Source organism: Diospyros lotus, chromosome 12, assembly GCF_014633365.1.
Source record: "Diospyros lotus cultivar Yz01 chromosome 12, ASM1463336v1, whole genome shotgun sequence".
NCBI lineage: Eukaryota > Viridiplantae > Streptophyta > Magnoliopsida > Ericales > Ebenaceae > Diospyros > Diospyros lotus.
The window spans coordinates 36,368,820-36,391,865 of record NC_068349.1 but is presented as its reverse complement, the minus strand read 5'-3'; the positions used below and the strand labels follow the sequence as shown (position 1 = coordinate 36,391,865).

The window sequence follows — 23,046 nt, the reverse complement described above, 5'->3', positions numbered from 1 at the left end:
TTGGTTGGAGGACAATTTTGTTTACAAATAGAATTAAAATTTATATTTTGCTTTGATTCTAATTTATAGAAGAAGATTTAATTTTTTTTAACATGAGAAATCGAGAGATGTCCTAACAGTCAATTTTTAGTTCGGAATGTTTTATCCTCTCTATAAATTCATGATTTATCTCTTCGTAAACCAAAATTTAAAACTTGACCTTTTAGATAAACATAATTTATGGATAATTTTGCTCGGGAGCATAATCGAACTCACAATTTTATTATATTCGAAACTCCAAAATGTGTACAATATACCAACTAGGCTGCCTTAAAAAGGTTCTAAAATTTTAGACTCTAGAAAATATTTTTGTTTTGCAACTCTATTTTATTTATTAAATAGTTAAATCTATCATTAAAAAATAAAAGATTTAATTTTCTAATTTTTTAAACTTTATACGATGAATTTTAAAAAATATATTTTTATTATTTTAAAAAATAAATATTATGACTTTTTAAAATATAAGATTAAAAATGATTTCCTAAAACTTTTCTTGTAATCAAACACCATAAAAAATGTACAAAAACTCTCTTGCACAATTAACAAACACACTGTTTGAGTTTGTTGTCAGCCTTATTGGAAGATTGGGTCCAGCAAAATGAAATGAAATGTGATGATAAATCTAGAATGCATTCTAAAGCAAATAAACTAAAAGAGTCTCAAGGTGATGAAAATGAAATGAGCTAATTAATTGTATACAACTTTTGTTTCCAGAACTTGGAAATGAAACAATAATAAAACACATTATTGTTTCTAAGGAGGTGTTATATGTGATTAATAAATTCCAATTGTCACCACAATTGTGAGATTCCTCTTTTAGTCCCATAATTACCCCCCATCTTTTGAACACATTTCTCACATTAATACACCAAATGGATATATCTCCAAGTGTCACTGAAGCTTTGGTGAATGTGAAGCAGCCTCCTCCCTCAGGGTGTTTTGTCCTTCTGTGGTGATGGAAGCAACTGCATATAGACAAACAAGGCATATATGAGACTACCCCAGATGAGAAAAAGTCCTGTAAATCTGAAGCCTAGGCACCAAACTAATAGTTGGATTCACAAACATTTCACTTCCAAAGGCTGGGCCTAGGGTTCAAACTTCTCTAGAGTGAACCCACAAACAGATTGTGTGCTAACCTGATGTGCATGGTTTGCGGGCTATAGCACATACCCATATAGATTCACCTAGTGCATACTCGAAGTGTAATGGTTGTGAGTTTATATCGTTATATATAGAGTAATCTTTGTTTTGTTTTGAACCTCCACCCATCGATTCAAGAAGCCATTCTCAGTATTGATATACTTGACACTTGACATATGTAAGGATTGGCCAAACCCTGGCACCCTCCTCCCATCCCACAGAGAGAGAGAGAGTACCCTTTTAGAAAGATGAACTAAATGAAATTCAATATAACTGACTTCCAGGTGTTCCAAGCCAATGTAGTCATTAACAGAACATGAACAAGGATATGGGAGGAGTCCAATAATGCTAAGAATTTGTAGTACCTGATAACAAGAGATGAGCGAGCTAACAAATCCGAAGGCTCCTGTAACCCGGGGAGTGACTTTCTTGGGCGCAAGCTGCAGAAGTCCAACTGCAACCACGATGTCCAGGCCGGCTTTAACCAGGGCCAATGACCTCTCATTCGACTTCTGAACTTTACTGCAGTATAGCTCATTCTGCTTCTAAAAATTCACACCAAATAGAAAAAGGAAAGAACAATCACTACAATCTACAATCTGGGTAAGTGCATGCAATGATGATAGAAGAAATACCTTATGTTTATTAGTATTTTTGAGATCCTTCTCTAATTTCTTCATTGATGAAGAAAGCCTCCCAAGCTCTCCAATCTGTTACAGATGTTAAGAGGAAGCACGTTACATAACTTCCAGTTTGTAATACAAAAGGGAGACAATGCAACATGAATAGCATACTCCCTCCTAAAATTGTAGTTCTATTACCCCATTATGTCTCCCAGATAGAGGTACACGGCCAAAAGTTACGGTGATAGTTTCAATTTTTCACCACAATCTTGATAACAATAAACAGTTGCAGACTTGCAGTATTCAATGAACTGCAGACAGTAGTTTGCCCTGGTCCAGTTCTATGACAGCTTTCATTTTGCATAGCCATACAATTCTATTTTCTGTTCTTTACATCCATTCAACAATTTTACAGGTGCTCCATTATAGTTTTTAAATTGTAAAATAGTAGAGATATCAAGCATAATTCCATGGAAACGTTATGGAATGCAAGGAGCAGAACACAAAGTACAAACAGACAAGTGACAAACCTCAACCAAGGTAGCGCATATAGAAGAACCCATCCAACAATAAAGAGATATCCTGCCAATTAGCTCTGCACGTTCTTTGTTCTGAACAACCAACAGAGCATCAATGCTCCTTTCCATCAGTACTTTTTGAAATCAATGGAGAAACATGAGACTTAATAGATATAGTCTATTCCATACCTTATAAATGCCAGTCCTGCCAAGCCAGACAATTTGATCGAGAAACAAGAAAGTAGACAACAATGCATTTTTAGACTGTGGGAAGCATTGTGGTTAGTGAAAATAATTAAATGATGTTACCAGAAAACCTTAATAGACAGCAAGCATTTTTTTTACCTTTCCCAGCAAAATAAGTGAAAGGGGAGTTCCTGGTGCTGGCGGACTAATAAGACCATGCAGATCATTGACAAACTACAAGGGAACAAAACTAAAATAAGTCAAAAAACTTTTATTCTCTCTTTTTTTTTTTTGGAGAGAAGGGGGAGGGGGGACGTGGTGTTGCATCCAACAGCTCAAGAGTCGAGGCCCAATACTGATTTGAGAACATCAAATAATGGGGCATTAAGCCAAAATTGGTATACAATCAATTTCTCCACAAACAGCCTGTCAGCCACTATAAAAGTACTCAAGTAATTAGAGCAAACCAGTTGAATGAAAACAACATGGCCCTGCTATTATTAATACAACTAGGCCAAACCTTGAAAAGACGGAAAACTTTTCGTGCCAAGGTAGTGGATTTGTCAACATTTTGAGCTGTGCCAGGTTCGCCATTGCTCAAAAATTTTGAACCATATTGTATTGCCCTGCATATCTTGTCCCTAGCTTCAGCTTTGTTCAAATACAGAACTGCGAAGGCAAGTTCAGTTCTGGCAACGTCTAGGGTACTCATCTTATCCTCAATTCACCTGTAGAAGTCAAAGTACTGGCTTATTTTGATGAAGAAACCCAGACAAGCAAACAAGAATCAGATATATCAAACAACTGTTGTTATAGCACCTCACAAAAGCAATGGCAACTCAAGGCAGTTCAAGCTTAATACAGATTCTTTTTTCTTTCTGAATGAAAAACATGGTGATAAGAGTCAGGGGACAGCTATAAGATCAGTGATGCTTTGCCATGGTTGGGAATGTTGGAGTCAACAAAATTGTTCACAAAATGAGGAGCAGCAAGAAAGAGGAGTCAGGCAGATGTGTGGCATTTCTAGGACAAATAAATTAGGAATGAACATGGTCATGAGATGTGGGAAATAGAATGCTTCAGAAGTGAGCAAAATTTGATTAAAATAGGCTATGCTGACAAAGATCAATACCTCTATAATCTAAGAATATTGGCACTGCCACAAGATTGAAGGAAATAAATATGGGTTGAGGTAGCAAGAAAAGAGATACTAATTTGAGGTTTACCTAAAATAATGACCTTTAATCAATCGGGAATAAAAACAAGGTGACTAGCTGAAGAAAGTAATTAGGAACTGCATTGTTGTTTCTATGGGAAACGGAGCCACACATTCATCTTTAACTTTTCATTTTTGTCCATTGTGTGCCTTGTCCATAGTTGTCAAAGGTGTAAAGGTGCTTGAAGCCTGAGGCATGAGGCACAGGCATAGGCTTTTTGGATGTGAGGCGCACATTAATTCCAAAATTTGTAAAAAAATACTTATACCTAAAAAGAATAAATGCAAATTAATAAAATCATAAATAACAAATAACCAACACTATATTACTATAACAACAACTAAACTAATATTATTTCCAAAAAGCACTACTAGTCTAAACATTAACATGAAGCATAATTTCAAATTCAAGTTTCAAAACAAGAGACAAATTTATAAAATGACAAGCAAGTAAATTGAGATACAATTTGCAGAAATAACAAATCATAGTCTAACATAAAGCATTGCTAAATCATAGTCTAACTGACATAACAAAAGATAGACTAAGTCAAAATCACAAGTAATATTTAATAAGTCTATTTGTTAAATCACGAGACCGAAGGAGCCAAGAGGATCCATTGGCTGAGTCAATGGTTCCATTGGGAACTAGTCGGGAACCACTTGCCCGCAGTTCCATAGTAGAACTACTGACTCTGCTAGTGGTTTTCCCCTAACTCCCTCTCTCCCCTCCCTAATGATGTGGCTTTGTGACATGGAGGGAATGTGTTACTTTGGGAAATAATTTAGGTGAGCTTTATTTTGAGAATTTTTTTTTTTTGTGAATAGTTTGAATTTTATTTAAAAAAAAAAAAAAACTGCAAGGTCCATACCCACCCCAGAGCTCATGTTAATGTTGTAACATAAAGGTGTCACCACACAACTTCTGAAATCTAAGTTCTTTTTCAAGGGAATCCAGAAAAGACAATGTTCTTTGTTGTGAACAAAGAAGCCAAAACGGCTTCCCAACGGGGATCAGAATTTCACCCTGTCGGGAAGTCATTCCGGCTTCTTTCCTTGTAAAAAATAACATTATCCATCCAAAATGGTTAAGGAAAGAAACTACCATGTGGACCCTGCCACTAGATAAAACAGCCCTAACATATAAACATTCTACCAATTATGGGCGAAACAATATTCAATGTAACTGTGTCGCAATCCAATAATATGCTGCCATGTTTTCAAAATATTAATATATGGCAGTTGGTGAAGATAAATTTCATTTCAAAATTTCATTTTATCAAAACCACCAATCACCATGTATTCATGATTTAAAGACATGAAGCATATTATTGGATTGTGATACGATGTCAACACAATGACATGGTATTATAGTTGCATTGAATATTTTTTCCAATTATTGTTTCCAACCATACCACACCCAAATTTCCACCAAAAATTACCCATCTCTTCAAGATACCATCACTGTAAGTTCGTAATTCTCATGTCACTGAATTTGCATTAAGCAATCAAACTTGCAATTGGTCCAACACCTGATGAAGCAGGTCCTGACACAAATCGCCAATCAATCCGCTACATGAACAGCCTAATAATCTTCTCAGCTAGAATCAGAAAGCAACAAGAAGAATCAAAACCATACAGAGCTAAAACAACAAAAACTACCTACACATACAAAAAGACAGAGACAGAAGCCCGACAAAAACCAAGCCAACAATTAAACCCTTTCCCAAGCTCAAGCACAACCATTCCACATTCTGTTGTCTGGAACTGGCGAACAAAGACCTCTACTAGAACCTACCCACCAATCAAAACCTTAAACTAAACTAAATCATAATTGAACAAAGCCTAATCTCACCCGCCCGCCCCAACTCACAAACTCTACATATTACTCAAATCAAACCTATCAAAAAAACCCAAAAGAACGAACTAGGGCTTCTGAATTTCACATACACGTATACATATATATACATCTACAGAGAGTGAGTGAGAGAGAGAGTACCAGGAAAAGCGCCAGAGATTTGCCTCGAACTGCTGAATCTTCTCTTTCACATTTGCTCCTCTGAGGCTTTAAGCTCTTCGGCAGGCTGAGCTTCGCTTCGCTGAGTCTCAATCTGGGTTGCGTGATAAGGGCTTCTTTGGTCCTCTCTTTCCTGAAGCAAACCAACAAATTTGGGTTTTCATTTTCGTTTGGCTGCTTATATATTGGCGAAATCTCAGCCGTCGATATACCAGCATCACACGGATGTGTGGGCCAGTGCTGGCCCCACTTCGATCTCCCGAGATCGCCTCCCTCCGCCCTACCCCTGATCGCATCGGACGGCAGATAAGATGCGATCGTAGCTGTCGAGTTTAGCTTCGTTTACACAGGAATTTTTTCCGAAATTTGGTTTGTTTCTAATTTTGAAATATCCTCTAAGATAAAAAGAGAGTTTTAAACATTTTATTAGGGTCAGGAGTGGACCAATTCAGTGATATTAAATTACGATACACGAAAATGTCTAAAAAAATGTCTCGATCGTGTTATTTTGATATTTTTAAAATATTTTTTATATCGAAACATCAAAAAATATAAAAAAATATTTATGAGTTATTTTTGTAATTTTAAAATTATTTTATAATATTAAAAAATATAATAAAACCGTTTCTAATTCCATTTTCTACTTTTTTTTAAAAAAAGTGCCATCTTTTTGTTTCTACTTTGTATGTATTCATTTTTCGTTTTCATGCGACTTAAATTTTAAATATTTTTTAATTTTTGATATAAAATTTAAAAAAGCATATATTATATACATATTAGAATTTAAAATACGTATACAATGCATATTTAATTATTTAATAATATTATATTAATTTAAATAGATTTACGATCTTAGACATATCCCAAATCGAACCGAATTGAAAATCTATATTACACGGCTCGAAGATGTTATTTTAGCATTTTCAAATTGTTTCTCATTTTGGAACTATTTACACCTATTTTTTTCAGAAAAATAATTGTTTCCTCATTTTCATTTCGTAATGAAAATATTTTTTGTTTTCATTTTCATGCAATCTAACTAAAAACTAATTGAGCCTTGTAGGTGGACAGAGGTTCGTCAAGTTTGAATCAAAATCGATACGTTAATCCAAACTAAAATTTACACACCCATACTCAAAACTCGTTTGTGTGAGTTTGTAAATAAGTGAGAGTGAGTTTCTCTCATGCCGAATAATTTAAGGGTATGTTTGATTATAAGTATAGAATTTACACAGAAATAAAATATTTTCTAGACAATTAAATCTTTTAGAATTAAATTCTAAGAAAAATGTTAATTGAAAATGTTTGACTGTTTTAATTTTTTAACTAGAAATTGTTATACTTTTCTAACTATTGATGTTTGATTGTCATTATTTTTCATGAAAATAATTATATACACATATAGAGATAATCAATAATTAAATACACAAATTAATAATAAACTATATAAAATAATCAAATATATACATATTCAAAAAATAAATCAAATATACCTACACAAAGTATTCAAAAAATAAATCAAATATACATATACCTATGAGAAATTTGCCATAACCATCGTCACTGCTCGCCCATCACTGATGGTCAATGGCTGCTGATTGTTGATAGCCAATGGCCATAGCCACTACTCATTGCTCACTACTTGCCCATGGCCGATGGGCAATGGCCACTACTCACCCATGGTGGGTGGGTTATTCCATTTCAATGAAAAATAAATAAAATCTATCCTCTGTGAGAAAACTAATTCTAGTAAAAGTGAAAAAAGAGTATCACGTGATCACAAGTTGAAAAATATTTTTCATAAAAAAATTAACTAATCAAATATCTTAAAATTTAGAATTTGAGTAAAAATAACTATTTTTTATGAAAAATAATGTCAATTAAATAGACGCAAGAGATTATTGGATTTAGGGCATTTATTAAAGAACATTGACAATTTATCTAAAAGTTTTGATATAGTTATTATTATTTTTTGTCCTATAGCCATTTTGTGTGGGTTGGTTTTAAACCATGAAAGAGAGTTTAAACTACAACTATATATATATATATATATAGTTTTCCAAACAATGAGAAATTACAAGTACAAATGTGGGGTACCTTTTATTAGTTTTAAATTCTGAATTCACCCAGGAAAGTTTCTTAAATATTATTTGGGTTTTAGACTCTAGTGTTAATATTTGTGATGCTAACCTCAAGTTAGAAATAATAATTCAAAATGTAAAAGTATACTCATAATTCTAATCATCGTCTTATGTGAAAGTTAACATTTATGATTTTAACCCTAGTTACTAAATGGCTTAAAACGGAGGAGTAGATAACAAACACTTGGAAGAATCGTTAATTCATATACATTCTTAAGTGTTATTTTGGTTTTGGACTCCAGTGTTAATATTTGTGATGATGGCCCTAAGTTACTCACTAAAATAATAACTAAAGGTGTAAAAACATATTCATAATTCAAATCACCATTTTACGTGAAAGTTAACATTTATGATGTTAATTTATAATTACTAAATGGCTTAAAGTGGAGGAGTAGACAATGAATACTTAGAAGAACGGTCAATTCATATACATCCCTAAATATTATTTTAGGTTTGAACGATACTGTTAATTTTTGTGATGCCAACTCCAAGTTAACTCACCAAAGTAATTACTTCAAGTGTAAAAATATACTCATAATTCAAACCATTGTTTTATATGAAAGTTAACATTTGTAATGTCAACTACTAGTTACTAAGTAGCTTAAAACAGAAGAATAAACAACAAATACTTGGAAGAACCATTAATTCATATATGTGCCTAAGCAATTTTGACTTTGGACTCCAATCGTTGACATTTGTAATGTCAACTCTAGGTTACTCATCAAAAAAATAACTTAGTATAAAAATATACTCGTAATTTAAACTACCCTTTTATGTAACAGTTAACATTTTGTGATGTCAATCCCCTAATTATTAAGTGACTTCAAACATAGAAGCAAGAGTAAACAACGAACATTTAAAAGAACCACCAATTCAAATCAGTGTCAGGTGATTCAAATTAACGGAGTAGTAAAAGATTAGTTAGTTGGAAGTCGTTAATAAAATGCCATAGATCTCAACTCCGTGATGTAATGTACGACGCAACGAAATGATTATTGAATAAAAAAGTCATCATAACTCTCAAATAATTAAATATATATATATAAATTATATTATTAGCATTTGAACCTTTTACTTCATAATAAATTTATCATTGTATTTTAACTTTTGTCCCCACAATTACTAAATTTTAATTTGTGTTATAATTTAATTTCTCTTGAGCTCAAAAAGCCCCAAACTAACCTCATATATGTTAATATATAGAATATAGACCCAAAAGTTTATGTTAATGTATATTATGTTAGTTTTCTTTAATAAATTTTAACAAAAAATTAAAAGAGAAATTAAATTATAACAAGAAATAAAATTTAGTAGTTGTGGTAACAAAACAATAACAAAGAGCCCAAAATAATCCTAAAATATTATAAAATTATGTCTCTAACCTCTTTTCGGACAGAAACGTATTTTTTATATTTTTTAATATTATAAAATAATCTTAAAATATTTTTGAAATTACAAAAATAATTTAAAAACGTTTTTTTTTTTTATATATATATTTTCAATGTTTGGAAAATGCCAAAACAGTATTGCCGAGGCCTTTCCGTACATCATAGCTTCACAATAAAGGGGCCCCATAGATCAAATGAAATCACCATAACCACAAGAATTGTTGCAACAAATAGACAGAATTATACATTTCTGGATGAGATAGCATTTGATACCATAAGTTAGCAAGCAATCCAAGCTAAGCTTGTACATTGATTCTACTCTTAGTTCATCTCATTTGTACTTGTCTGTTTCATGAAGATAATGAAACAACAAAGGCTAGTACACTACAATGGGACGATGAGAAAGAATATTTACTTCTATTTCCGGCTGAACAGAGCCCTCAGCTTCCCTCTCTCCAGCCGGCCGAGCAGCTTCTTGGCGCCGGGGACTTCCATCTCTGTCAGCTTCTTCAGGTACCCTATCGCGCCATACGATATCATCAGCTTCTTGCATTTCTTGCTCGAGGAGAGTGACACGAGGGATGAAACTGCGTACTTCTTTGCAGTGTTCTGAGGGCTCGAATCGAGCAGCTGGACAAGGTTGGGGACGCTCTTGTCGTCTCTCTTGATTTCTCTGCGGTTCGGTGACAGGGCTACCAGGCTTGAGATGGCCTGTGCAGCCACTTCTCTGGCACTGTTTGTTTTGGCCTCGAGCATCTTGACAAGCAAGGGAATGCAGCCGGCGTCGCTCACCAGTCTTTTGGTCTCTGCTGAGCTGCAGAGCAGGCAAACAGCTGATGCTGCAGCCTGCTGAGCGCCAAGCGATCCAGACCTTAAGACATGGACCAAACAAGGAAGGAGACCTAGCGAAACCAGGGCATCGACAGAGATGGAGCTGACCAAATTCCTCAACGCCCCGACTGCTGATTCTTGGGGCAAAGGGCCATCGAGGTATGCTAGCAGGCTTCGAACCCCACCTTCTGAGATGACAGACCGGCGAAGACTGTCATTGCCAGAAGTCAGATTCTGCAAGCATTCGGCTGCATATTCTTTCGATCCCAGTAGTATCCCACAATCGAGGAGGTTGATCATAACCTTTATAATCCCTTCTTCTGCAAGAGTTCCCCTCATTTCTGCTACGGCAGATACGTTTTTCAAAGTACATGCGGCTGCAGCCTGTGAAACCGAGTCGCCAGTTCTACATACGTCGATCAGTGGCCGTACCCCACCATGCCCAACAATTGAACGGGCAGTTTCAACTGACATTGATAATCTCTGGAGCGAGATCGTAGCCTTTTCTTTCCCCACGGCACTGCCAGACTCGACAAGCCTAATAAGGGGGGGAAGAACGCCCTCTGAGACGAGCCAATTCTCACAACTCCCGGATTCTGCCAGCGAGCAGATAACCGTGACAGTCTTTTCCCGGATCCTAGGAGAAGTTGCCGTGAGCAACTGGACCAGAGCTGCAATGTTGGTCCGCCCTAGAACAGCCAAAACATCCTTCTCATCGTCTTTCATGAGCTCAATGAGGTTGTCCAGGGCTTTGTGTTTGGCCTCCAAGTGGCCAATCTGAAGCCGGGCCAGCAATTCCCTAATGTTGCCAGTGGCAGTAGCCTCTGCTTCGGCCAAAGAACTCACTGCAGCGGTTGGGGTCGATAAGGTGACCTCCCCTAGGACCCCAGTCTTGATCAAGAGTCCACAGTCGCGCAAATTCAAATCCAATTTCCCAATCAAGGCATTGAGATCGCTCTGCATCTGAAGCTTCCCCTCATATTTCTCAACAACACACAACTCTGCTAATCCAATTGCTTCATTCAAGGTCTTTGAAACCGCTTGCAATTGCTCCATGCACAGTGCATTCTTGGAAAAGCAAGGATGGCTGGACAAATCGGAGAGATGAGCAGGGATTCGCTCGAGCTTCGAAATTATCATCTTCCATTTTCCAGGGAACCCCTTAACCTCCCTGGCCTTCTCAAGCGCAAGAGGAACAAGCTCCCGGGCTCGCGACAACCACTCTTCAGTCGACTGAGCATCAGCCAGAACATCGCCACCACCGTCTTCTACCATGATTTTCACAAATCAAACAGATAACTGGGCTGTTGAAACTGAGTTTAAGAACAAAAGAAAACAAAATCCTTCAGGAACAATGATAGAAAACACAAAATCTAAGAGGCCAAGTAAGTTGAAAGAGATGATCCAGAGAGAAGAATTCTGAAAGGTGGGATTTTTAGATAGGAGAGATGACTTGGGAATGGATCAAAATGATTGCCACTGAGGAAGAGTAGACTTTAGAGAAGAACAAACCTACTAAGGGGTGAGACCCAGATTAGAAAAATGGCTGAACTCATCATTTATGCCATAGACAAATCAAAAGCTGAAGAGCACTTGCAATCATTAGACATTAAATTACAAAAAACGAAGAGAAAGAGAGACAGAGAGAGAAGAAGCAGCTTCAAGAATCTTGCAAATGATCGCATATGCAAAGACCCAGCAAACATATACTAAGTACCTAATGAAGACCCCTGTGAATATAATAATGACAAATACAGATTTCAACGGCTAACCCGCAGCCGCCCAATTGAGGCAGTCTCTGTCCCATTTTGAAGGTAACAGAGAGAAGGAGAAGGGTATATTGGGAAATTTAAGCATCAAAGCTAGACCCTTTCAACTTTGAATAGTAAAACTGGTGGAAATAACCCAGAATTTTGTGATGAATTGGAGTAGATCTGATCCAAGGAGGCTTGGAATTGACAATTCTGTCCTGCTGGAATTTGTAGAGGTGGAGAGAGGCTTTGCTTTGAAGAGAAGATAGAAGTCTCCATCTAATGTAACATTTGTACATGCGTAGAGTGAAGGATTAAAGGGGCCAAACCACAGAGGAAAGATAAAATTCGGTGCAATAAATGGAGAAACAAGTTGAGATTATACCTCAATTTGCTTATTGGCCTTTCACTGTCATTGGAAGCCCACAACCTTAAACAGAGAAAGATAAAGATAGATCCATTGTTAATTACTCTGGAAATAAACGACTTAAACTAACCAGCGTGTTTGGAAAAGATCCAACCTTAAAGACTTAGAAACAAGAAACTTACCCTTTAATTAATCCCTGCAGAAAGCAACCCAGAACACAGTCTCTCTCTCTCTCTTGAAAATCTTACTCAAGAAACCCACAATTGAACACTCAGAAAAAGAAACTTATAAAAGCAACCCAGAACACAGTCTCTCTCTCTCTCTCTCAAGAAACTCAGAAAGCTTGATCTTCACAAGACCCACAATGTCCGCTCTAGCTCTCTGTGTTTGGAGCTGCAAGCTAGAAACAATGACTGAAAAACCAGAAGAGGCCAAAAAGGACATCAAACGGTCAAAATCATTATAAAAAAACAACAGAAAATCTTGAAGAAGTTCAAAGAATTACCCAAGAGAGAAGTAGGGCTTTTAACGGAAGAAGAAGACAGAGAACAACAACAACAACAGCAACAGCAACAAATCTCATTCAAAATCAAAAGCCCTCTCTCTCTCTCTCTCTCTCTCTCACACACACACACACAGAGGATGAAGGTGTCAGGCTGTCCTGCGCAGTGTCGCCCAGATGCTTTTTCTAGAATAACTAATATATTTAATTTGGAAATTTGATATTGTGGGGAGAAAGAGATCAGATCGAACGGCTGCCATTGGTGAAGTAAACAGTAAATCTTACCGTTGGGATTGGATGAAATTTGAAAGCGATTTTTCGAAATTTTTTTACGTTACCGAGGAGATGACCTGGCAGATGTGCCACTTGTGTGGTGGGGACTTAGGCTTTTCAAAGTCGAGGAGGGTCACGTCGGCACGGGTGTTGTCCGAAATGACAAAACCACCCCTCCCATTCTCCTAAATCTCACCGGCCATACGTTGAATTGATTTTTTTCAGTTAAATTTAATATTTATATAATTAATAATATTTTTAAAGAAATTAATAATATATTTTCACAAATTATTAATTATTTGTAAAATAATAAATATTTTAAAAAAGTATGTCGAAATTATAATTTTAAAAAATGTCAATAATTTAAGACGAAATATTAATTTTTTTTAAAAATGTTGTTAAACCTGTGAGTATTATTTTTTTTTACAAATTATTCTGATTTACTTTTTTTAATTTTTTTTTATATGTAAGTGACAAAACCGAACAAATTGCTCAAATCAGAATAGATTAAACATTTTCCAAAAATCAAATCAAATCGACCCAATAGTTGTTCAAATAAAAAAAATTAAGAAATAAAACAAAAAAAATAACCATTCTATTATGTTAAAACAACTTTTTCTTATATGATTTTGTCTACGACCCTTTTCTATTTTTTAATTTGGTCAAAAATGATATTATTTTTAATATTTTTGTTAGTTTAATTATTTCAATTTTTTTCAATAAAGAGATTGAATTGAATCGAAATAATTAAAAAACTTAAATTTAAAAATCAAACCAAATCAATATACAAATTAAACCAAATTTAACCACCAATTTTAGTCAATTCAATTTGATTATTTTATTTCAAACCAAATTTTACTCACCCTAATAACAACTCTCTTTCAATATTTATAATGAAATATTTCCATACAGTGTAACTTAAAAAAGTGAAGTCGAAAACTTATGTGGTCATGATCTAGCAATCTAGTATTTTTTTGGGTAAAATTTTACATTTTAAACTCAATTTACTTGTGAAATGATTTAAATTCATGATACTAAAAAGAGTATAAATATAAGACCTGATGTTATGTAACCCTATAATAAAATTAAGGTGACGAAATTACCTTCCTAACAATAACTACAATTGAGCTAAACATTCTCTAATGAGTAAAAACTTTCATTATCATACTAAATGAGTTGACCTCTCCACTTCTATCTTTTATCTAGACCAAGAAAAACCTAAAAGATAAGCTACAAATCACCTTCACTCTTAGCTTAATAATGATACTCCAAATATCTCACTAATTTCCCATGTTTATGTATACACACATATATTATATACAAAGGACAAACTTAAATTTTGATAGATTTGTAGTTCCACATATATTATATACCCTATAATATTTTGCCTAAAGAAGTTGATATCTATAAATAAATAGGTATATATACAATGTATATATATATATAAATACACATGCACACACAAATACAAACCTATCTATATATACATGTAGACAATTCATATTTTTACTCTTAATACTTTAATATTTTTTATGTGACCACTAAAATTTTTTATTATTTTAATTACACCTACATTATATATTTTCAAGTCAATTACATATCTCACCAAAATTAAGTTAAAACGTACCACACATATGCTAAAATACCCAAATTACCCTCATTGTCTACCACCATCTCTGTCACATCATTTTCCTTCGCAACAATTGAGATGCAAAGGATGTAGAAGAAAATGAGTTAGGATGAAGAGGGCTAGCAGGAGGTGAGGGATTGGCAAAGAATGCGACAGGCAATGAGGCTGGGTGAACTGTGTGACATGACCAAAAACAGCAAGGCAAGAGAAGTGGATGACAAAAAGCACAAGATGGAGTTAAAAATGCAAGCCAACGACTATGATAGAAGATGAAATGACTATTGACTATGGCGAAGGACAACCGATATAAAAATGTGTCGACAAAGGCCAACATTAGTGGTGACGAAAGGAGCCGTTGGTCAAGAAAGACAAACAAGTTGAACAAATGGTCAGTTGTTGCGACTAAGAAAAACAATAAATGGTTGAAGGCATTGTCAACTAGGAAGACTATGACCAAAAACAACGAAATAAAAGGTCTCATCGACTAGAGAAGATCGACAATCAATCATGATGATAATGAAGGCACGAGAACAGTTACAATTTTCAAAAACGGTGATTGATATAGTTGACAGCAACTGGGGCTGGCAACATTGAATAGACTCTCCTTTATCCTTTGTACTTGTTGCCATCCACCTCCCTTGCATCATCGTCGGTTGCTTTTTGCACGCGCATGAGAGATAATTTAAACATATCAGCGCATGTTGCATGATTTAACTCAATTCTTATTAGGTGTGCAATTGACTCGAAAATGCATGATTCAAATGTGTAATTGAAATAATGAAAAATTCAAATAAACACAAAAAAACATAAAAAGTACATGAACAAAAATATGAATTTAGCCCAAAGATACACATATATGCATGCATTCACAGATATACACGCGCGCGCACAAACACACATATAGACAACCATCACCTCAACTACCAACACCCACCATCATCGTTGCTGGAAGGAAGGAAACTGCATATGAGGGTCAAACAACAAAACTACATATCCAAATCAAAATTACAGTATCTAACAGAAGTGTTGAACATCCTGACCCTAGAATATGAACATTCCTAAGTCAAGAAAGAGGGTGTTGAACACATACTCATCCTCCCATCAGAAATTCAAGTGCAAGGAATACACAGCCAGCATTGGATATGAGAAGGAAGTAAGCATGGTTTGTCTGAATAGGCGGCAGGGAAGAGAGAAAGATGAAAATAGAAACACAACAGATACTACTATTAGTATTAAGCTGCTTGGCTGGATTGGAACTGGAAGTAGAAACTCTCCTTGTTTTCTTCAAGATCGAGATCTTTCTCTTGGAGGCGATTGGCTGCTGCATTGTCAGTTAGTTAAGAGAACTTGTCATACATTGAACCACTTGAGAAACTACACACACACACAACATATCCGAAGCCAAGATGGAATCACACTTGCAAACTTTGGAACTATGGCATTTTGAGCAAAAGGAGAAAGAAAGTAAATTGGAATGGTTTATATTCGGTATTTTTAAAAATCCATAAGACCAATGTTTCTTTTTTTTTTTCTTTATCATTTTCTCTTCCTTCCAAAAATTATAGTTCCAAACGTAACATTGGGAAAGCAAGAGGTTAGCCCCTGCTTTTAACCCTTCCCCCCTCTCCTGTCTGGCAATATGATAATCCGAACAAAAAGACATTTGTTCTAGATAATGAACAAAAAGAATGTGATATCACCAACTGTGGTGCTCACTAACCTGGGATATCTGTCGTTGATGGGACTTTCTCCTCGGTCATAAACGGGGCTTCCTTTTGGTGCAGGTCTATAATCTACATTGGATCCACGTCGATAGTCAGGACTATCCCTATCTCGGTGATATGGACTGGGAGAGCGACCACGACCATAGCCACTTCTCTTGGGAGACCACTCACGTCCTCTCCTATCAGGGCTGGACCCATTTCTTCTTGCATCATCACCTCGAACTGCATATTCCACTGAAATAACTCGGTCCATGAACTTGCTGCCATCATCATAACATAGCAAGAACAATGTAAACCAAGAAATGAATATTTGCTTATCCAAAGAAGACAACAAGAAATCAGGTATGCTACAATCTGGAAGCATCAACATTGACCATGCACGTTAGAGATTACAATTCCTCAAACTTGCTCCTAGCAAAATATAAAATTATATGTTGCTTGGCTGAGAATTAGTTTGCTTCGTTCTTTTTGAGATCTAATCTTTACTTAGTTGAAGAGAAGAGAAATGGTTCATCATCATTAAAAGAGAATCAACATCCAGGAAATACTAACAGTTTTGTTTTCCTATTATTTGTTTTAGATTTCTGGTTATAAAATTGAAATTAATGAAACCATGTCTTCTCAAAAATTTTAAGTTGTACAAAAAACAATTTTCTGAAAAATTTGCCAAAGCATGATCTCTGCAACGAATATGCATATATTTTAATATGAAAATTTTCAATCTCTATCCACGAGTAAATCATAGAAATTGTTGAAGCAAAAAAGAAACCTCATGTTTGTTGCATCCAATGCTCTGGCAGCATCCTCCTGCGATTCATACTGAATGAAAGCAAAGTTCCGTCTGATCCTTACACTTGATATTTCCCCATAGGGTTCAAAGTGCCTCTCCAGGTCCCTTGTTCTAGTATTGATTGGGTCAAAATTAATGACAAATAAGGATTTTGAGGGTTTGGCATTAGCTGAAGACAACCTTGAGCTGCCAGAGCTTCTGGTATCACGTTCTTGCTACAAAAAAGTATGCATTTGGACCCAGTCGTCACTAAATCTTGATACATAAACAGTCGTCATATCTGATCCATTCCATTCTGTAAGACTTTAGGTTAAACAATACTTCACAGAAATGGAATTCAGAAGACGGGGAGAGAAGAAAGCAAGCACAGAAGGGAAGCAAATGAGATAATTGACATCAAGAAGCACCAAGGACCATAAATTATTGAGGCCCTGTTCAGAATTTTCTTCATTTCAAATAAACATGTGAAACAAAAGAAAAAGGAAAAAGGATAACAATTCAATGTAGCGCCCAAACAATCCCAAGCTGTCAGATATGATACCTTAGTCCACTCAACACGAAGTCTGCGACCTTTTCTACCAAACTCTGTCCTGTCAAGTCTTCGGATTGCATCCTCAGCATCTCGCTCATCTTCCATATAGATGAAAGCAAATCCTGTGTATTAGCAAAAAAAAAAGTAAATCCTGTGAACTTCAAACACTAAGGAACCAGGGTAGATGAATATAACCAAAAGAAAAAGGCAAATAATAAATGTAAAATCTGGATGGGCAAGCATCCAATGAAGACAAATACAACGCAATATTGCCCAATGAACTGAAGATCTCTCAGGAAGTAAACACAACACCTGCCATTGGATCCAAGATGATCATGATTTCTATGTTGAGACAAGTCGGAAAATGGGGACTGAGAAAAGCTCATGAGGAATGAAAAAGGATAGTGTCACAAGGAAATGTAGGATGATGGAGCCATGGTGGATCAGATTGGTTCTTCTGGAAAAACACAAGTGGTATGAACCTTGGGCACAACCCAAGAAATGAAATGCAGAGAACCCATCCATCCACGTCGAGCATGGACATTCCAAGTAATCCTGTGCCAAATAAATTATTGAGCGTGGGGCTTACACAACAAGAAATGACTCATTCTACATCAAGGGAAAAATATCATATACATACCATTGAAAAATAATTATTACAAAAAAATATATTGATCCTTTACAATATTGACTGAGAGCTTTTCCTTACAGCTATTGGATATTACAAGTAATACTGAAAACAGTAGAAATTTTAATGCTTGTATGAATAGAAAGGAAATAAAGTTAAGATCTCAGTCCATTAACAATGTTGCCCTCCTCTTCTTACTCGCACTTAAATTCTGAGCAGATAAACACCTTATGCTTTTAGAATACCATGGGATAAGCACAGAAGGGCATATCCATTGCATAATCATTCTGAAATAGGTCTGTAAGGGTCAATAGTTCCTTTCTGAAATGATCATTTTTTTATGATTGTATATCAAAATTTTCCTTCAATACACTTTTCCCAAAACCCCAACTAAGACTTTTGACATAGAACACTTCTACTGCAGCCTCCTGTCATCTGAATAATGTTGTGGCTAAACACGAGAAGAACCAGGAAAGGGAGAGGTGTCAAATTTCATTATTATTTATGAATATCCAACACTAAAACTTAAAAGAATCCTCCATTATATGTCCCATGTGTTTGAAAATCTTGTGGCCAAGAAAGAGCATCAACAAGTAAAGAAGAAGCTGTGCTACTTTTGATGAGATTTTCATCCCTGTGAATTGCTTTGATGCTACTGAATACTGCCGAATAATTAATTATGCACTTCACAGAAAAGTTACCAACCATGGAACATTAGGTTTTATGCACACAAAATTAGCAGTTTGACTTCATATTGCCCTTGCATTACACAGGATTTATTGTTTCAATCAGAAAAAGTCTGCATAATGTTATACAATAGATATAAAGGCTTTCTTCAATATTGTGTTTGAACCACATAAGTTGATCTGATACAGCCACTCAGCAGGAGGTACGGATGCTTCTAATCCATGTCATCCCAGGTGGCACCAAGATAGCAATTAGAATTTGAATGCAACAAAGCATAACAACACAAGTACATAAAAATAAGAGCAACAATTCAAAGGGAAACAACAATAACCTTTTAACTTACCAGATTTTATATCCACCCTATCAACTCTTCCATATCTTCTGAAAAGTCGCTCAACATCTGACTGGTGAGCATCATAATCTAGGTTGCCACAAAATATTGGTTTCATATCCCTCAAGCTCAAAATGGGAAAATCTTTGTCCTAAAACCAGAAAAGAGATAAGAAAATAAAATTCACCACCAACTTTATTTTCTAGAAGGAACCATCTAATATTAAAAATAATCAAATACTAGAGCAATAATCCTTTAAAAAGTTAATGCTGAGATAGCCTTTAAAAATTGCCTCAAGCACATGGAATTTTATCATGCCAAGGCAAAGAAAATGAACAAGATACAAACAACATAAATTTCGAACAGTATCTAAATAATAACTTTAACTATCCACTGAGTGAATCATAACTATCAGACTTCAAATGGGAGTCATACATTTTTATTTCTTTGACAACATGAAAATTAGATAAACCATAAAAAATGAGAAAAGCATATGTATTTGGTAAAACTAGAAAAAATTAAATCAAGCTTCCATGAGATTTTATAATAAGATTCCTTTTCCTCTAAAATGAAATGGTCAATGTTAGTACTTTTTTACTTTTTCATAAAAGTAATGGATGTCTATTAAAAAGGAACCAAAGAGGGGGCCAGCCATGCACAAAAATTTCAACAAGAACCCACAAAAAAAAAAGAGCCTATTGAACCTACACACACCAAGGGACTCTACAAAATCCAAGAATCAGTTCAACAACAATGCACTTAGCAGCCAAAGAGGAAACTATGCAAAACAGAACAAAACTTATTCTCAAATCTAAAAATAGGCCATTCTCTCACATAAAGAGACCGAGTTAAATCCATAGAAACCAAAAACACAGCTATACCCTTCTCTTTCTCACCCTCACCTGTTTCCAAGAACTCCTATACTTCTTGAGGCACCGATTAAATATAAACACAGGAACAGTCATTAGGATGGTTGACTTACTACACACATTGCATGCAAATGCACCATCTATTGACATGAGCCTGCAGACTCCTAATCAGATAGCAGCCCAAAGTCTATGGATCATGGATAGTTCTTTTATATTTAAGTTAACATGGTGGATAATGTGGAGAAAGGAAGTTCTAACTGTCACATTTCAAGTGCATTTTTTCTCGACTAAGGTTGCCATGTGCTCACTTTCAGCTTTCAATCCAATATGACAATTCTTTAAAACAAATTTGTAGGTAAAGCATCAATTCAGAACAGTCGTCTTGCATATTAATAGGTTTTGATATCAAGGACCAACTTATCCCAAGAAAAAATAGATATTCATTTATATTTTTCGGCAAGCAACCAATATACATTGCGATTTAATTACTTTGAGCAAGACCAGAACAAGTAACTCTTGAGCCATACCTAGTAATAAGAAAATTCTTGTTAAAAGTCTTTGCCTCAGCAGTAGACATATCCTGGCAACACTAAAACCACTATACAGAACACAAAAATTGACCTTGGGGAAAGCACAGGATACATTTGTCCATCTCGTCCAATATCTATTGTAATATATAGCGGACAGATACCAGCTTGACATTTTCAATTTTTGAAACTGGCACTTTTTTCACTCCTAATAATGCAATGTTTTGGTTTGCCTTCACCAACTTCAGGAAAAATACAAATATATATATATATATATATATAACTGCAGTCCTTGAATCCAGAATAATTGCTTCAGTATTTTCAATAACAGAGATTGATGTCAAAGAGAATGGTGAGAACAAAAGATGAATCAAATACCTAATTGATTGAAATAGTACATAGCTGATGAGCTGGGCGACAAATTTGGTATTGGAGGAAGTGATATGGCTTCAAAAACAGGGAATCCCATTCTAAAGCTCATCCTTTATACAGTTTATACAGTATAGATAAATATGCATATATATATATATGTTGATATAATATTGGCATTCACGTGTCAATCAAATACACAAATATACATGAACAGATACCAGAATTAAACTTGAACAATTTGGATCCTCCTACAGCCTCTCCACAACAATACAATTAGTCTCTCGTGTATATACTCTCTTGATGCATTCAACTGGGATGAATAACATCATTACATTGACAAACACCCATGTCACACAGAAAGATGGCACATACATATATCATCAAGCCAGACGCAAACTAAAGACAGTTTCAACATATACTGATCCATGTGCACCAAAATGTCTTACTGATTTCAAGATAAGAAAAATAACAACATAAATTCAACCAGTGACAGAAGAGTAATTGATCCAGTACATGCTTGAGGTGTCAAATGGATCATTCCAAACATTCGACTCCGGGTAAAGGCAAAAGAAAAACACGGGCCCCAAAGGGACGACACTCACAGTCGAGCAGAAAAAAGGGTTTGATCAAATCCTGCAGGTCATCAAGTTTGTACCTCAAGTTGAAACCCTACGGAAAAACTTCAAAAAATGTTGGAGCAGCAAGTTCTTCAACTGTAAGAAGATTAATAAATGTAAGATCTGATGGAATACAGAAACGGAGTTCAGCGATCCAACAAAAATATACGCACACACATCTGTGTCTGCATATGTATATATATACAGAGAGAGAGGGAGGGAAGGCTTTATCATTACCTATGGCGGTGGAGTTTTGCGTGGAGCCGGTCAGTGAAGCGAAACCCTAGACGGGGAAGAAGGGGAGAGAGCTCAATCATCATAGAGATATAAGTAAGGGTGTTTCGCTTGCCCTTTTTTTAAGATTTTTAAGCCTTTTTACTTAAAATTTTTGTAAATATTTAAAATTATCAGCATTTAAATTGATAATATATTTAAATAATTATGTTAAGTTATCATTTATACATAGTTATATGTTTAATTTTAAAAAAATAAAAAATTATCAAAAATTAACATAAAAAATTAGAATAGATATATCACTAAATAATATAAATAAAATTTATAAAGTATTAATTTTTAATAAAAATAAATTATAAATTAATATCAAACTGATTAAATTTTTATCATTGATAAATTATATATAAATATTAAAAAATATATTAATATAATAATTTAAATCTAAATTTAAGTTTAATTTATAAAAATATTAAATATATATGTTGAGATATTAATATATATTAAATATTTATACAATATATATATATATATATACAAAAAGACAGAGAGAATGACAGGTGATGGAGGTGGTGACCTTGGTGAAGATGGAGTCGGTGATGGCGATGATGGTGACAAACGAAGATGGATGAGGCGACCAACAGATATGGAGGCGACGATGATAGGGATAGGACTACAGGCAGTAGTCGCCATGGAGGAGATGGAGAGAGGCAGCAACAAAAATGAGATGGATAGAGGGTAGAAAGAGTTTTGTAATGTTTAAGATTAGAAATATGATAATTGTTGAAGAGCAAAATTATAAAATACTTGGTCAACTAAATAAGTTATGGACATCGTTTTGAGAAAAGTTGAGGGAAAGCTTTTCTAAAAGGATGTCAAATAGCATTTAACCTCGATAATGCTTAAACTCTTTAATTTTCAACAAACGTGTAAATATTTTTTAATCTTTTAATCTTCACTGACAACTTATAAGTGATCAAATTACTCTGCCAAACACCCTCTAAGATGAATGAATTGGTGAATATAATTGACGAGAATAATGATTTTTTTATTTAAATATTTTTGTTTAAAGGAGTGAATTTTTTTATTTATTTTAAATTAAATATCACACAATCT

At 34.9% G+C, this 23,046-nt stretch overlaps 3 protein-coding genes across 9 annotated transcripts; all 3 read right to left on the bottom strand.

Moving 5' to 3' along the window:
• Positions 1-704: 704 nt before the first annotated feature.
• LOC127787468 (peroxisomal membrane protein 11D-like) lies at positions 705-5,889 on the bottom strand. Of its 3 annotated transcripts, XM_052315527.1 has the most exons (9): positions 5,722-5,875; positions 5,255-5,323; positions 3,030-3,237; positions 2,669-2,743; positions 2,513-2,587; positions 2,336-2,416; positions 1,818-1,892; positions 1,548-1,727; positions 705-1,004 (listed from the first exon to the last, which is right to left on the bottom strand). In XM_052315527.1, the coding sequence occupies exons 3-9, from the start codon at positions 3,219-3,221 to the stop codon at positions 969-971; spliced, it is 714 nt and encodes a 237-aa protein (XP_052171487.1). In that variant the 5' UTR covers positions 3,222-3,237; positions 5,255-5,323; positions 5,722-5,875; the 3' UTR covers positions 705-968. The 3 variants fall into 3 exon arrangements, with proteins under 3 accessions (XP_052171487.1, XP_052171486.1, XP_052171488.1); XM_052315526.1 differs by lacking the exon at positions 5,255-5,323 and having other exon boundaries at positions 5,722-5,889; XM_052315528.1 differs by lacking the exon at positions 5,255-5,323 and having other exon boundaries at positions 1,548-1,721; positions 5,722-5,889.
• A 3,569-nt stretch (positions 5,890-9,458) lies between these two features.
• LOC127787730 (protein CELLULOSE SYNTHASE INTERACTIVE 1) lies at positions 9,459-13,009 on the bottom strand. The gene is made up of 4 exons (XM_052315803.1): positions 12,723-13,009; positions 12,400-12,630; positions 12,236-12,280; positions 9,459-11,412 (listed from the first exon to the last, which is right to left on the bottom strand). The coding sequence occupies exon 4, from the start codon at positions 11,372-11,374 to the stop codon at positions 9,686-9,688; it is 1,689 nt and encodes a 562-aa protein (XP_052171763.1). The 5' UTR covers positions 11,375-11,412; positions 12,236-12,280; positions 12,400-12,630; positions 12,723-13,009; the 3' UTR covers positions 9,459-9,685.
• Positions 13,010-15,538: 2,529 nt separating this feature from the next.
• LOC127787191 (serine/arginine-rich splicing factor RS40-like) lies at positions 15,539-22,045 on the bottom strand. Of its 5 annotated transcripts, none has more exons than XM_052315113.1 (7): positions 21,937-22,045; positions 21,738-21,795; positions 19,327-19,465; positions 17,678-17,790; positions 17,116-17,351; positions 16,343-16,606; positions 15,539-15,943 (listed from the first exon to the last, which is right to left on the bottom strand). In XM_052315113.1, exons 3-7 carry the CDS (start codon positions 19,430-19,432, stop codon positions 15,907-15,909), a joined length of 756 nt encoding a protein of 251 aa, XP_052171073.1. In that variant the 5' UTR covers positions 19,433-19,465; positions 21,738-21,795; positions 21,937-22,045; the 3' UTR covers positions 15,539-15,906. The 5 variants fall into 5 exon arrangements, with proteins under 5 accessions (XP_052171073.1, XP_052171076.1, XP_052171074.1 ...); XM_052315116.1 differs by having other exon boundaries at positions 15,539-15,940; XM_052315114.1 differs by having other exon boundaries at positions 21,685-21,795; positions 21,937-21,976.
• Between the last annotated feature and the right edge of the window lie 1,001 nt (positions 22,046-23,046).